This window comes from Medicago truncatula, chromosome 3 (genome assembly GCF_003473485.1).
Source record: "Medicago truncatula cultivar Jemalong A17 chromosome 3, MtrunA17r5.0-ANR, whole genome shotgun sequence".
Lineage (NCBI taxonomy): Eukaryota > Viridiplantae > Streptophyta > Magnoliopsida > Fabales > Fabaceae > Medicago > Medicago truncatula.
Genome location: NC_053044.1, coordinates 35457559 through 35474683, shown reverse-complemented (window position 1 = coordinate 35474683; position 17125 = coordinate 35457559). Strand labels below are relative to the sequence as shown.

The window sequence follows — 17125 nt, the reverse complement described above, 5'->3', positions numbered from 1 at the left end:
TATTTAGAACATATATTGTTTAAACATTTAAAATTAATAATTTTTACATAAAACATTGTGTAGTTATTATGCTTTTTATATGTTTTTGATACATTGTAAAGAGCAACCTATAAAATGAGCACGGATTTAGCATGAAAATCTTCTCTCTTTATTTTTCTTTAAACAGAGTGAGAGAGTACGAAGTGTCTGGAGTTGTAACTCCACATAACAAGCAATTTGAGTCCCATTAAATATACATACATTGAACCCCATATTGTCCTATCCAATCCACTTTGCCCATAATGTCTCCAAGGTAAAAGGACTTGTCGGAGAACCCGCTGCATATGCAATACCGTTGATGTTTACCACTCTCCTATAACACTTCTAAACTAAATTATTTTCTCTACTTTATTCTAAATTTGATATATTCAAAACTCATATAGTCCTATGCATAAAAAAAGTTATATTAGTATTACCCACGCGCCAAAATTGCGAGTGCACAATGAACCAAACTTACTATAAATAACGTTATCCATTCGTTTCTAGTTCCCACTTCACAATTTCAGTTAAAATATCATCAAGAAAAAACGTAGTCTCATATAAGTTCATAACACTATTTATTTATTCTAATTCTAATGCTACACCATCGTTGTAGCTTTGCTCCGCCGTTAACCACCGTCATAAGTAACCACCTCTTTTTCATACCTTCAACATCATCATGTCAAGCCCTAATTCCAGATCATTGAACTGGCACTACACTGAGCTTGATGATAGAGACCTAGAAATCAAAGGCAGAACACTTTTCTTCGTTATTGTACTCTTCTCAATTTTCCTTCTTGTTATCGTTCTCTTCTTCTACACACGTTGGGTCTGCCGCTACCATACTCACATCACCACGACATACTCCGCCTCCATCCACGCGCCGCCAGCTCAACCACCTCAAGGATTAGACCCTGCTGCAATCAAGAAACTGCCCATTATTCTTCATCAAGCTCCGACGGACCCCGAGAACGGCGCGTGGGAAGAGACTGAGTGTTGTATTTGTCTTGGAGAATTTAGAGACGGTGAGAAACTGAAGGTTTTACCAGGGTGTGAACATTATTTTCATTGTGATTGTGTTGATAAGTGGTTAACTCATCAATCTAGTTGTCCACTTTGTAGAGGTTCTCTCAAAGTTGAACCTTCTTTTCCTAAGATTTTGATTCAAGAACCACCCATTAGAATTGATATTCAATTCTAGCTCTTAATCTCATTCATGGATCTTAATCTCATTTTACAAATATTAATAAAAATTATGGCTTTTCTTAATTTTACCCTAATCTTTATATATACAATGATTGCTAATGTTATACCACTTTTTTTTCTTCTAATTCTTGTATATCCCTGTAAAAAGAATGTATTGTAGTAAATTGCTAATGCTATACCAATTTTTTTTCATTATGGAATGGATTCCCTCCGGTCAAATATTGAGCGAATGCAGGTGAATCTCAGTCATCCAATTTTAAGCGGTAGTTCTTTAGTATTTTGTAGTATTAAATCTTGACCGTCTAATTTCAGTCAAAATGTCCACAATGCAGTCACATTGTTTTCTTTTTTAATAAAAAATGTTAGTACGTTAATTGTTATACGTCATTTTATTCCGACGAATCCGATTACATTTTTTTGTGATTGCTTCCAACATTAATTAAACAATTGCACATGAAATTAGGTGATAAAAAAAACAGTGTAGTTGCCCATTGTTAGTTTAATTCTGGTATGTTCCCCACGTTGGACTGTAGCAATATGGGGCTAAATGAAAAATACATAAAAAATTAACAAAAAGGACCACTTGTTTAATAAAGTCATGAAAAATGTTGGACTTCTGAGTCAGCTGTGATTTAGTCTACTATTTGGATCCGTGGTCCACCTTCTTATGTGTTACATAGGTTGAAATGAGAAGATTTTTTAATTGAAATTGGGTCCCTAAAAAGATGAATCGACATAGGTAATGCTTTTAGGTAGCTTGTTTACTTTGTTGTGACTGAGAAATGTGAAGTTTTGTGGCATATTTTGTCCAATCAGCTCCCTCTCTAATTCTTTTGGTATAATAATGATGTGGAGTTACACTACATTACATTATTCCATATATCACAATTCAACTAGTAATAATTTTGAATTTGAACTTGTATGCATCTATTGGAATAATTTTTTGAGTCATGTCAATTACCAAAATTCATTAAAGCTTATTCCTTCTTATCTTGCACCAATTTATGTTGGAAAACAATTGAGCATGGCGATGGAAATTGAACCTGTCAACTTGGTTTCTTGTTACTTAGATATGGAATGGAACCAGTTGCATTCATTACGGAAATTTGGCCTAATATGGGTGACAATGGAGATCTAAATTGAATAATTGATTGATTATGGACAAGAATATGGGTCCCTGTACCACGTGATAGTTCCGTGAACCAACTTGATAGTTCATTTGTTCTGCTAGAGCCTAGATATGTCTATTTGGCTATTTGCTTTGAAAAGAATATTCTGATTTAAAGTTGAGATTAGAAATAAGAAAAAGCATTTGACTTGGGCATATGTGTACATTGACTGTAAACCGAAAGTAGGGCAATGTCTAATTGAATCAAGAAAAATCCATTGCTTTACCTTTATAGAAAAATAAAAAATAAAAAAAAGTTTATTTTTTCTTAGATAAGACACTCATATAAAAGGAATTGCTCGTATCTATTCTTATAATATTTGGTGAGTGTGAAGATCACAATATGTTTTTTAATTGAATTAACAAAACAAACACTTTTGAGGTTTTTCTTTGTTGCAAACATTTTTGACGTGTTTAATATTGAAATATATATTTTATCTTTATTCTTTAAACAATAATATTGCATGGTAATATTTCCTCTTTTTTTATCATAGTGTTAAACTACTTTGATTGATAAAAAGAACTTATATGCGATATGGATTCTCAAATTTTAATTTCGTAATTTTAGACTTAGTTTAAAAAATGGATAAATATACAATTATCATTCAATTTGATGACGTGACAATAAATTGTTCACTATCATTCATTTGCATCATTTCAATTGATCTTCTTAATTTAATATGCTAGTTTTGAAGACTTTCAAGAATTAGAACATTCACCTTCATGTCATGTCATCTAATATATTGCTATGTCGTCAATCGGATGGTCAAAATCATGGAGTTGTAAAAATTTGTAAAATGGAGGACCAAAATTGAACAATTAAAAATAGAGGAACCAAAATTGGATTTAAGCTTAAAAAAAGTTTTGCATAAATATTCTTGTATGGTCATGGAGGGTGTACCTCTTAAACAAAAGGTGTAGGTTTCACATAAATATACGCATAAGTATAATACTACAATTGTTTGAAACATACAAAATAATGATTGAAACATTCAAAATCAATAAATATTATTAATGACAATTTATGGTTTTTGTCAAAAAAAAAAAAAAAAAAAACAGGTTTGAGGTTTCCTTTGCAGTTAACTGCCGAAGTTTTCAGTTTTCCTCGGTAGTTTACTACCGAAGTTTTCCTCGATAGTTAACTACAACCGCTTCCATAATTCGACAGTTAACTGCCGATGAGCATTTGGGTAAATTACTCGTGTTTCTCAGCCAATACATATGTGTCAACAACAATTCTCTCCAAACAAACCTAGAATAAAACCACAAATCGATTAAATAACAGAGAAACCGCACAAAACCAAAATATATTGGATGCGTTTGAACGTGCTTTTGTAACAACCACTCGGATTGGATTAGATTTTGGATTCTTTTCTTAAAGCAAACCAAATTGCATACATAAATATTAATATTTAAAAAGATACTATATAGATGACTTCCAATAAATTATATATGGGAAATGTTAACCGGTGCCCCAGGGGCCTAACCAGTGTCCCGGGGGCACTGGTTAATGAATTATAAAAGGAAATTTTGTCCTAGAAATTGTGTATTCTACTTTTTAATAGTTAAAAAAAAATGTTTTTTTTAATGCAAAATTTGACTTTTCTTTCTACTATTAGTTCTTTAACTAATGCTCCGGGAGCACCGGTTAACAAGACCCATTATATATTTTTTTAAATAAAGATCATTTTATATTATTTATTTTGACAAAATCATTTTATAAAATTATTATCTCATATAATAATTATTTTTAATATGTATAAAAAATCTTTAGGCGGCCGTAGTTTAAAAAGGGACCAGGGATAGTTGTTAAAAGTCAATGTAAAAATATTATGAATTAATTTCGTATCAACGATAAGTGCAATAGTTTTTTTTGACAAAAGTACATCAACTAATTTATTTTTATCACATCTAAGTTCTAATAACATTTCATAAAAAAAAAGTTATAATAACATTTTTCGTTTTTTTTATAAGGTCTACAAATGAAGAAAATCAGTTTTTTTAAAGTGAAATTGAAACCCAAAATGTAAATCAGTTTTCTAACTTGTGTGAATTTCAAAGATGGCTCCATATGCTTTAATGTGATTGGTATGTCATGAGGGTAATTAACCCCATTATCCTAGAAAAAACCTTTTTATTTTGGAATAGGAGATGTTTATCTGGCAGAATTATGTGGAGTGTTGGAAGGGCTCATGTATGTCAGAAGGTTGTAATTTCGATTTATTGAGTTACATGTTGACTTCTTACTTGTTGTGAAAGCAATCACTTCACATGAGCATGGTAGTTGGAGAAGGAGGTTGCTGGTTAACAAGATTCATCACTTTGCTTGCACTTGATTGAGAAGTTGTTGTTCATCACTTTTACCGTTAAACAAACTATGTGCCGACGCTTTAGCTAATTATAATTGTTCGATGGAGTCAGGGATATGTTTTTTTGATGTATGTCGTAGTAATATTAGTCTTATGTTACTTTCTGCCTCACGTGTGATATCGTTGTAATCTCTTTCTTTTTGGGCTTAGACTCTCATCGTTATAAAATAAAAATAAAAATAAAACTTTTTATTTTGGTCTCTATTGGTGTTTGAAAAAATCATTTGTATAACTTCTGTTTTGAAAGAATCAATTGTGTAAACTTGAATAGCAAGTATTTACATATTTTCTCTTTTTACATTGTTACATTCTTTTGCATTCAACGTTAACTTTTCTATCAGATTTTACTTTTGGCTGTGTGAATAAAAGCATTGCACATAGAGCCCTTATTTGACATTGAAATTTGTCATTTATTCGACATGTATTTTGATTGTCAAAAGGTTCATTTCTTTAGTTATATTTGACAACTACATTATTCATCAACGAAAGATTGATAAAATATTTATGTTGAATTGATATCAATCAAAATCATTCATCATCTACTATTTATATTATATAATATAAATATAATTGATTTGACCTGCAACTCCTTTTCTTCTTATTGTTTTATTTGACAAAATATTCTGAATTAAAAAAAAAATCACATTTTTGCGAGAGAATAATTATCCATTCATCACAAATTTAAGATGTTGGGTCTTAACAGAGTGAGAGGGGGACCGCATTGCCATTCCTACAAATTATATTTATACAATTCTATCTTTTTTTTTTTTTTTTAGAGCTACAATTCTATCTTCTTGTAACCAAAAATAATATAATTATATTTTCTTTTAAAACTTTTGACTTGCCAATTGCCATGATGTGACCTAGCTGATTGGTATTTTCTTTTTTTAGGAAAAGAGATTAGTATTCAGTACAGGTTATTAATTTGTATTAATTAATGAGATGGACATGTATCAATTATGGTATAGTCCGTGATCACTATTTCTCTTTCTAGCCATGCATATACTATGATGCATCGTCTTTGCCACATCATATATACTATCTTATATGAGTTAGGATCCGTTGACACCAAATCTCAACCATCCATATTTTTAATCCAAAAATCCATAATTGTTTGTTAAATTAAATTGCCTGAACTTTTCTCACCCAATTCCCACCCGCTTTCCGGCAAGAATAAAAGTATATGTATTTCTTCCTTGCTGATCTCAATACCAACCATCACACCATAATTCTTGATTTTTGTTTTTCCATCTATGATGAAAATTGGCAGCAATCCAATTTAAATGGGGTTTTTCTATTCTATCAAATCCATAAAATTAATTTTTATGTCCAATCCATTTTTCACGATACTGCTATGGGGATATGTTAATTAATTATTCAATCATGGATTCATGATTAAACACCCAAAATTCCACCGATAGAATCAAATTCATCCAATCCAAAATACGCCTATGTTAACTACCGTCATCTACAATTGGGATCTTTATCACAAATTTGGCATAAACTGTTTTTGTTTTAATGTATACGAGGAATTAACCAAGAAAGATAGGAGATACATACAAGAATAATATCAAAGGGTGTGTGTGGGATAATTAATCTACAAATTTTCGAGAAGAAAATGAGGAGTATCATGATGCAGCCATGTTTTTCAATTTGAGTTTTTCAATGATTGGAAACAATAATAGCGTGTGACTCATAGAAAGGATCCTCAAAAAATATAAATGTAGATTAATTAAAACCTTTAAATTAGAAAAATAGATGGTTGAGATTTGGTGTCAACGAATCCGTTGACACTTGGTGTCAACGGATCCTATCTTATATATATATATCAATTTATGACTAACTCGTTTTTTATGATGATGCATGCTTTGCAGGGATTACACAGTGTCCCTCAAAATTGACTGGCAATTCCGTACAGCCCTTTAACCTTTTTATTGACACGGGTACTGATCTCACTTGTGTTCAGTGTTTTTATGAAAAATGCCAAGGATGTACCATGGCAATAATTAATCATGTTTGACATAATTACATTAATCTAATAATTAATTAGTACTATATATTGATCTTTGTTGGTTAATTTTGCAGCCTAGGGATAAACTTTATTATAAATCTAGCAAACTAGTGAAATATGGGAGTGCCTTGTGTATCATGAAGGATATGGAGACTCTCTTGAAACTAAAGGTTTCCTAGTAAAAGACAGACAGTATTCCCATTGAAAGCTCTGATCGCACTTTACAGCGCCCTGAGGTCGCATTCGGGTGATTCACTCGCACCAAATATTTTTTAATTAACTATTTTGATTTAATGATAATTTAAGTGTTTAAATTAATATGGCAGGTGTTCAAGTTATTTGAATGCTCCTTAATTATGAAAAAGAAATGATCCCATAAGGCACGGTGAGAGCAACATATTGTCCCAGCTTAAATCTAAAGGAGGAGGAGGTTATTTATACTTTGGAGATAACTTCATTCCCAAACCTCCTACACAGATTAGTTGGATACCTATGCAGAGTCCCGCAAAGTAAGTAAACGGTTTAATAGATGGTGTCACTCATACATACATATACTATACATAACCTTAATCAATTTAATTTGTAATTTGTTTATGTAGAAAAACAAAGGTTATCGTAGAAGGACGCTATTTCTCAGGATAAAAAACCTACTTCTATTAGGGGTCTTCAATTTATGTTTGATTGCGGGACTACCCACCCATTCATTCTTCAATTCTAAAGATTATAATTTATTTTTTTTCAATCTGCTGAGAAAAATCACAGAAATTACTTAACTAAAAGAAACCTTAATTTTTTTTGTTGACGAAAACGTGCTTAGAGCATTTCATTAATCATTAAAGATTCAATACAATTGGGTATATCATAATAAACGGCGGGACTAGCTAAAGACGTGGCCTCTCGTGCAAGAGCATGAGCAACCGCGTTGGCTTGTCGCCTAACAAACTCCACCATAGAGTTAGAAAATAAATTACGAAACAAAGAACGACAAGAAGTCATAATAGAGCCAAATTCAGACAAGTCGTTCCGTGTAGCAAGGAAGGCATCAACTGTTAATTTAGAGTCTGTTTCGAAGTCCACATTATCAAACTGCATATCACTCATCCATTGCAAAGCAGAGTGCAGCCCTAAAACTTCTCCAACATCCACTCAAACAATACAATGATATGTAATAGACTTAGCCAGAACAAAACCACCTTCTGAATCGCGAACACAAATGCCAATACTCGTGCGATTATGATGAGAAGAGAAGGCCGCATCGATATTACACTTGTATCTACCTGATGTAGGGGGCTACCACAAAACTCTGTTGTGTTGGTGCGAGGAAGAGGCCCCCATGTTCGTCGCCAATACCTGCTGAGGAGGCGAAGTGGATGCGAGAACAGCCGGAATATTCGCCAATTGCCAATCTATAACCATATTATTAGCACGCTCTACAACCACATCACTTGTTTCAGTGGCATCGTCCCAAACTCGAAGATTGCGGTGTTTCCATAAGCTCCACATGACAGTTGACAGACGTTGGGCTAACTCAGCAGACAAATTCTCCAAAAGAGAGAAAATAGCATCTGTAACTGAAGTAGTATGATTGAGTGCATGTTGCACCGAGCTCAAAAGGCCGGTCCTGTTCCACACCTGTATAACAAAAGGACAGTCGAAAAAAACATGCAAAAGATCCTCATGAGAAGAGTCACAGCTAGCACAATTAGTGGGACAAACTACAGCTTTATCTAACAGACAGACACGGGTCGGTAATCATCCTCGACACATGCGCCAAATTAAATTCTTAACCTTCGGTGGAACTTTAAGGTTCCAAATACCAGACCAATACCCGGACGTCATAAATAGGAAGAATCAATTAATTCTGTGACACACAGCCTGTAAGCACTACGTATAGAGTAGCGTCCGTGCCTTTCTGCTTTTCAAATAATTATGTCTGCCTCAACCTGAGAGATAAGTGGCATATGAAGTTTTTTATCTGCAATATCCACGCTAAATACCTGTCGAACCACCTGCTCATTCCAGCTTTTGTCATGTAAATTAATCAAGCTATTAATAGTAAAATTATGAACAAAATGAGCACCTAGAATATCACTACGGATGAACTCCCGATTTGACAACCAAGGTTCGTTGAGAATGGGGATGGTAGCACATGAGCCTATGCTTCACCGTGCTCCCCCACGCATTATAAATCTAGCGCGCATGATACTACGCCAAACATAGCTCGGATTGTGTCCTAAAGTAGCCGTAAGATAAGATCCAGACGAGAAGTATCGAGCTTTAAAAATTCGAGCAACAAGAGAATCCGGTTCTGTAATGAATTTCCATCCCTGTTTCCCCAACATAGCTAAATTAAAAGCGGAGAGATCCTTGAAACCCATACTGTTATACCCTGTTTTTGGACCTAAAAATACTGGGCCCAATTTCATTTCAAACTTTGTCAAATGTCAAATTTCAACTGCACAGTTCAATTTGTCTCTGCTACGCAGTGTTTTCAATCACATTTTTACCTATGTTTTTCTTGCATAAAACCTTTCAAAATGTCTTTACTTGTCTTGTAAGTCATTCAAAAGTGTCTCTGAATCATTACATTGCTTTTTCTACAGTTTATTTCAAAATTTGCAAAAGGTCATACAGAAGGGTATTTTGGTCATTTCCTGCAGTGGGACCCATTTTCATCCTTGTGACTGTCTCTGAATCTTTTCAGATTGATTTTTAACATTTCATCAGTAAACCTTGTTAAATTCATTTCAAACTTGCATCTGAGTCAGTGTCAAGTCAATTTGAGTTGGTTTAGGTCATTTTTAGCCCTAGGGGCATTTTGGTCATTTCACATGAAATTTTGGCATGGGGAGGTTACTTTGAAGTACCTCATTTAGGCCATTGGTTCGTTTTAGTCCGTTTTGTCAATTTTATTTTTGTTTCGCTTTACGTTTGGTCAAATTACGTTTTTTATTCAATTTTATTTTTTATTACATTTTGGTCCCTCAATTGAGGTCCCAAAATTACATTTCAGTCCAGTTTCTTTTCCAATTTTCATTTTAGTCCTTTTTTGGTCAATTGCAGTTTAGTCCTTAAGTTTTGTTTTTTGCAAGAAGGTCCAAATTTCATTTTTGTCCAAGGCCGTGTCATTCTTTTTTTTCCAGGTCCAGGTGTCACTTTCTCATTTGTTCAGAGGCACACATGTCATGCTATAAAAGGTGCACAGTGCCACTCAAAGCCATTAATCACACGCCACCTCAACAAACAGAGAACTCTCTCTCTCTCTTAGCAGTTACAGATCAAAACAGAAATCATCAAGAACACAGCACAAAAATCCAAACCCTAGATTTCCAGAAAACCAAAAAATCATCAAAATTCATTGAATTTTCCATTGATTCTCAGAGATTCCTGAGGAATCATCATCATAGAACCAATTCCTCTGCAATTCAAGCGCAGCTCCGTCACCGTTTGGCAACGAATCCAGGCGCGATCGCAGAGATAACAGTGAGAAGAAGAGGGAAAGAAAACGAAGAAGATTGAACCGGTGGAGAAGAAGAAAAAGCATGAATCAGTGAAGAAACACCGTGTTGTTTCCAGTTTCAAAGCAACAAAGTCACAAAAGAACCAGATCAAAGTTTCCAGAAGCTCTTCCTACAGAGTCTCCGAATCGAAAACCACAGGTAAAAACACGTAAAACTCGTTTCCTCCCTCAAAAAGTGTTAATCATAGTTAAACCTGCAAACAGAATCCAAGAAGTTTCCAGAATCATAAAAAAAATCATAACCGTAAGCAAAACATAGATCCATAGAAATCCAGAAGTCGTAAGCAAGGACGAGTGCCAGAGAGATAGCCAACACAGAATCAATGTAGATCTTGAAGTGTTACAAGTTTCTTTTAAAAACTCTTTGAAAACCTAAAAAAAATTCTCAAAACCGTGACACAAAAACGTAGATCTACGTTGATTCACGCCTTGCATGAAGAATCCAATGCCATATTCGTGTTTAGGATGAAAAAGGATGTCCGGAAATGTAAGTTTTTTTAAAAAATGGTGAAGTTCGTTCAACTCCGGCGGCGGCGCCGCCACCCTTGGGCGGCCGGCCACCGTGCCGGAGGAACAAGCCTCACCGGGGAAGATGAAGATCTTCCATCTTTTCCAGAATCCGGTGAGAGGAGGGAGGTGAGAGAAGAGAGAAGAGTTTAGAGAGAGAAGGGTTTAGAGAGAGGAAGAAGAGAGTAAAATGAAAAAAACCGGTGCCTGTCCCGTTATATAGCCAGTGAACCGGACCGGTCCAGAACCGGTCCAGTCCCTTTGTTCCTGGCCGTTTGATCTAGGGTTTCAGAACCCTGGATCAATCGTACGTCCCCTGTGCATCCGGACCTTTTGAGGATTGGGCTTTGGTCTGGGCTTAGTTTTTTTTACGTTTTTTGCTATTTCCTTGCTATTTGCACTGCCTGTCTTTGCTATCTGCCCCTGTTGTTTGCCTACCTTTTTATAGAAAATTCCTAAAAAATCCTAGTTGTTTCTCAATGTATTTTTGGCATTTTTATGGTGTTTTCTTGCATGAAAAAATATTAAAATGGCATGAACTAATTTCCATGAGTTTTTACACTTTTGGTATGTATTTTGCTATGTTTTGTTCTTGGCATTTTGATATTATGACATGAATGAATGATGCCTAATATGGTGATGAACATGCCTCTGGAAATGTGCTTATTTTTGTTGTGTTTGGATATGATTTTATGGATTTCTTGTTTTACAAGAAATAATTATTTATTTTTTAGAATAAAGTGGCAAATTTCTCTATGAACTTGGTGTGATATTTTGCATGCATATGCCTCCATTAATTGCATGTCATGGCTTGAAACAAAATTTCTTTCTAAATTGCCATGATGTGATGATTATGGGTCACTAGCATCTTTAAGTATCATATCAAATGTCTTCTAGGTTTACTACCACTTTATTACTTTTTCTTTGCCATCTCTATGCACTTCCTTTTAATTACTTCCTACTATTGTGTGCTTTATGATTACTAACCATTTCATCTCATGTGCCATACATTTCATAGCATTCCACCACTCTCTCCACTTTCTTTAGCTTAGCATTTTTCATTTTTTTTCTTTTTTGCAAGTCTTAATTCATTTGGTAATGTAACTTGTTATCATTGGTTTGTAGCTTGGCAAAGGGGCCATAGAATGTATTTAGGTAATGTTGTAATATGGACTATGGACACTATGACGCACCGACACGCACACACTCACCTTAGATGTATGCATAGGATTGTATGGTTAAATAAGCGTTTAGGTTTTAAACACTTAGAGAAAATCCATCTTTTTTTTCAAAAAAAAAACAATTGAACTTCACTTCAAAAATTTTCATGATAAGTATGAAGTCAACACTTCATTTTTTCCCCTTTCTTTTTTTTCTTAAGAAAAATTCAATTCATCTTAACCATTTAGACTTTCTTTCTAATCACTAATCAAACCTCACTTTTTTTGCTAAATCTAATGCTCATGAAGCCTCCCAATCTCCTTCTTCAAAACCTTTTTTTTCAAAACTTAAAATCAAACAATTAAAACAAAAAACAAGTCTTTTTAGCAAGAACTACGCCGGTTTTGATCCCGTAAAACGGTACGTAGGCAATGAGTCAAAACTCATCCAAGCCGAAATAAAATCAAATTCTACTTCTTCTCACCCCCATTCTTAACTAATCACACTTTCCTTTTTTACAAATAAGCAATAAAACTAAAGCGTAGAAATAAACTTAGGAGAGCGGTTCTTATGGAATACCATAATCGCTCCGGGTGCCTAACACCTTCCCGTAGCGAAAACGACCCCCGAACTTAGAATCTAAGGGTTTTTCTCAATTTTGCCCTTCCCAAGAAAAAATAGAGAATATCAACGGTCAAAAGGTTCAAGTCCAATTAATGGCTTGGCACCCAAAAACCATGATAACAGAAATGGCGACTTCACTGGGGAATTCTTTTTAGCGGGTCGCGCCTAGTTTTCCTTAGTTTATATTTACGCTTTGTTTTATTGCTTACATATGTGAATACTTGTTTATTTTCATCTGACGTGTGGGGTGAGAATATCAAAAGTCCTATACCCGGGCTGAGTGAACTTATGTTTAGGTAGAGATATAATCGACAATTCGATCCGGGGGTTGCCTCGTGTATTGGATTATGCGATCAATCTCACATAGCTGAGGCATTTTGAAGGTGATATTGTCGGCGTGTGTTGTCATGCTTAGGCACTTCACTTTCAATTGTTCGACGAAGCTATGAACCGTAGTTACCAAACCCATCCTAGCCTTTTTAGGACGTAGTGCGGTGGCTAAATTGAGTGTTGTCTCAAACTTTAGTCGTCACGCGATACTACACTCAAACTAGACCTTCTCACAAATAATCATGGAACGGGTGTCGTCCTGTACTACCATGATATATGTGAGAGAGGTTGCAGTTTGGGAACTGTGTTAGAACCTTGGTTACTACTATCCAAAGCCTTAGTTCACCGGACGCCGTGTCCATCCGTGGCCCCGTTACCTTGAAACTCAATCCACTTTTAACAACACAATCATGCATACATGCATTCATGCATAAACATTTTTCATGCATTCATCGAAGGGTTTAAACAAATGAGAATTTTTTGTAAATAATCACAGGTATGAAGAAGACTAAGTGCTACAAGTTCAAGGAGGTGGATTTGGTTAGTTTGAGAGAGTTGGCACTCAAGGTCAAGAGTCAAACAGGGTTCCGACTCCGGTATGGGGGATTGCTTACTTTGCTCCGAACCGATGTGGAAGAGAAGCTAGTGCACACTCTAGTGCAGTTTTATGATCCGAGCTTCCGTTGCTTCACTTTCCCGGACTTCCAGTTGGTTCCTACTCTCGAGGCTTACTCCAATCTAGTGGGTTTACCTATAGCCGAGAAGACGCCTTTCACCGGTCCCGGGACTTCTCTTACTCCTCCGGTTATTGCAAAGGATCTCTACCTCAAGACTTCCGACGTCTCCAACCATCTTATTACCAAGTCTCACATCCGGGGGTTCACTTCAAAGTATCTTCTTGATCAGGCTAATCTCAGTACTACTCGTCAGGATACACTCGAGGCTATTCTTGCTTTGCTTATCTACGGGCTCATTCTCTTTCCGAACCTCGACAACTTCGTGGACATGAATGCTATCGAGATCTTTCATTCCAAGAACCCGGTTCCTACTTTGCTAGCGGATACTTACCACGCCATCCATGACAGGACTCTCAAGGGCCGTGGGTATATTCTTTGCTGCATATCTCTCTTGTATAGGTGGTTTATTTCGCACCTTCCGAGTTCCTTCCATGATAACTCGGAAAATTGGTCCTACTCTCAGCGGATTATGGCTCTTACTCCTAATGAGGTCGTCTGGCTCACTCCTGCCGCTCAAGTGAAGGAAATCATTATGGGTTGCGGAGACTTTCTCAATGTACCTCTTCTTGGTACCCGTGGAGGAATCAACTACAACCCCGAGCTTGCTATGAGACAGTTCGGTTTCCCTATGAAGTCGAAGCCCATCAATCTTGCTACATCTCCAGAGTTCTTCTTCTACACGAATGCTCCTACCGGACAAAGGAAAGCTTTCATGGATGCTTGGTCCAAGGTTCGAAGGAAGAGTGTGAAGCATCTAGGTGTGAGATCCGGTGTCGCTCATGAGGCCTATACCCAGTGGGTGATAGATCGAGCTGAGGAGATTGGTATGCCTTATCCAGCTATGAGATACGTGTCTTCATCCACTCCGTCTATGCCTTTACCTCTACTTCCCGCGACTCAGGATATGTATCAGGAGCATCTAGCTATGGAAAGTCGTGAGAAGCAAGTGTGGAAAGCTCGGTACAATCAAGCCGAGAATCTAATCATGACTTTGGATGGTAGAGATGAGCAGAAGACTCATGAGAATCTGATGTTGAAGAAAGAGCTAGCTAAGGCCCGGAGGGAACTAGAAGAGAAAGACGAGCTGCTTATGAGGGATTCCAAGAGAGCCCGAGGACGACGAGACTTCTTTGCCAGATACTGTGATTCAGATTCCGAGTCCGATGATCTTCCGACTACTTCCTATGCTTGAGAGCTTTATTTGTTTACCTTGTTGAAAATGTTGTGTAATTTTGTTTATTTGCAAGATTTCTAATTTGTTTTAAAATCCTTCGATGAAAAAAATAAGTCTTTTGCATTCGCATTTGCATATCATGCATCATATGCATCATGCATTGGTCACAAGGGCTTCCAAGTGCTCACTATCTCCTGGTTCCTCTGCCGCAGTGTGAAAAGTGGCTCGTGCTCAGAGAGTTTACGAACCAGATAGAATTGATCGAACCAGAGAATACAGAAGAAAGAAAAGGGCTATGGAAGAAGAGAACGCTCAGCTTCGCACCGAGTTAGCCTCTCTAAAGGAGGAATTGGCTAAAGCTAATGACGTCATGACTGCTCTACTAGCTGCTCAAGAGCAATCGGCTACAGCTATCCCTACAACCACAGCTGCACCAGTAATTACAAGCGTGCTCCCTACCACTTCTGCAGACAATCGCTTTACTATGCCAGTGGGGTTTCCGTATGGGCTTCCACCGTTCTTCACTCCCGTTGCTACAGCAAGCACCTCGGGCACTGCTAACAATGTTCTGATCCCTGCAACAAATGCCGCCTCCATCATTGCTACTTTGCCACAAACAACAGCAGCTGTCACTGAGCCTCTGGTACACACTCTGCCTCAAGGTATTAACATCAACACACAGCACAGAAGCATCCCCGTAACCAAGACTATGGAAGAGATGATGGAGGAACTTGCTAAAGAACTCCGTCACGAGATCCAGGCCAATCGAGGGAATGCAGACTCTGTCAAAACTCAAGACCTTTGCTTAGTGTCAAAAGTGGATGTTCCTAAAAAGTTCAAGATTCCGGACTTCGACCGGTACAACGGGCTAACTTGTCCTCAAAATCACATCATCAAATACGTCCGGAAGATGGGCAATTACAAAGACAATGATTCCCTTATGATCCACTGTTTTCAGGATAGTCTGATGGAGGATGCCGCAGAGTGGTATACTAGTTTGAGTAAGAATGACATCCATACCTTTGATGAGTTAGCCACCGCTTTCAAGAGCCATTATGGGTTTAACACTCGACTGAGGCCAAATAGGGAGTTTCTCAGGTCCCTATCTCAGAAGAAGGAGGAAAGTTTCCGTGAATATGCGCAAAGGTGGAGAGGGGCGGCTGCCCGTATCACTCCTGCTTTAGATGAGGAAGAAATGACCCAGACATTCTTAAAGACCTTGAAGAAGGATTATGTTGAGAGGATGATCATCGCTGCCCCGAACAACTTTTCGGAGATGGTCACTATGGGAACCCGTCTTGAGGAAGCCGTCAGGGATGGAATCATTGTGTTTGAGAAAGCTGAATCTTCTACGAGCGCATCGAAGAGGTATGGTAATGGACACCACAAGAAGAAAGAAACGGAAGTGGGGATGGTGTCAGCGGGAGCCGGTCAATCCATGGCTACCGTCGCTCCTATCAATGCAGCTCAAATGCCTCCGTCATACCCATATATGCCGTATTCTCAGCATCCGTTCTTCCCACCGTTTTATCATCAGTACCCTTTGCCGCCGGGCCAGCCTCAAGTGCCCGTCAATGCAATTGCCCAACAGATGAAACAACAGATGCCGGTTCAACAACAACAACAAAATCAGCAAGCTAGGCCTACTTTCCCTCCGATACCGATGTTATATGCTGAGTTGCTTCCAACTTTACTCCAGAGAGGGCATTGTACAACTAGACAGGGCAAGCCACCACCTGATCCGTTGCCTCCAAGGTTCAGGTCTGATCTCAAATGTGATTTTCATCAAGGTGCCTTAGGTCATGACGTCGAGGGGTGTTATGCTTTGAAGTATATCGTGAAGAAGCTCATCGATCAAGGGAAGCTGACTTTTGAGAATAATGTTCCACATGTCCTCGACAATCCGCTACCAAATCATGCCGCTGTGAATATGATCGAAGTGTGTGAGGAAGCTCCTAGACTTGATGTCCGCAACGTCGCAACTCCTCTGGTGCCTCTGCACATCAAGCTGTGCAAAGCTTCCCTGTTCAGCCATGAGCATGCCAAGTGTCTAGGATGCCTCCGTGATCCTTTGGGTTGCCATGCTGTTCGAGACGACATCCAAAGCTTGATGGATGATAATCTTCTGACTGTCAGAGATGTTTGCGTGGTCGTGCCAGTTTTTCACGATCCGCCTGTCAAGAGTGTACCTTTGAAGAAGAATGCTGAGCCTTTGGTGATAAGGTTGCCAGGACCAATTCCTTATGTTTCGGACAAGGCAGTGCCATACAAGTACAATGCTACTATGATAGAAAATGGAG

The 17125-nt window shown here is 37.2% G+C and overlaps 1 protein-coding gene across 1 annotated transcript; it reads left to right on the top strand.

The window, feature by feature from the left end:
- Positions 1 to 514: 514 nt before the first annotated feature.
- LOC11411371 (RING-H2 finger protein ATL66) lies at positions 515 to 1292 on the top strand. Its single transcript, XM_003600896.4, has one exon. It carries the CDS (start codon positions 698 to 700, stop codon positions 1217 to 1219), a length of 522 nt encoding a protein of 173 aa, XP_003600944.1. The 5' UTR covers positions 515 to 697; the 3' UTR covers positions 1220 to 1292.
- The last annotated feature ends 15833 nt before the right edge of the window (positions 1293 to 17125 follow it).

Bases quoted from the DNA above. Each gene is read 5' to 3' on its own strand.
- LOC11411371 (XM_003600896.4), top strand. From the start codon at position 698: ATGTCAAGCCCTAATTCCAGATCATTGAACTGGCACTACACTGAGCTT.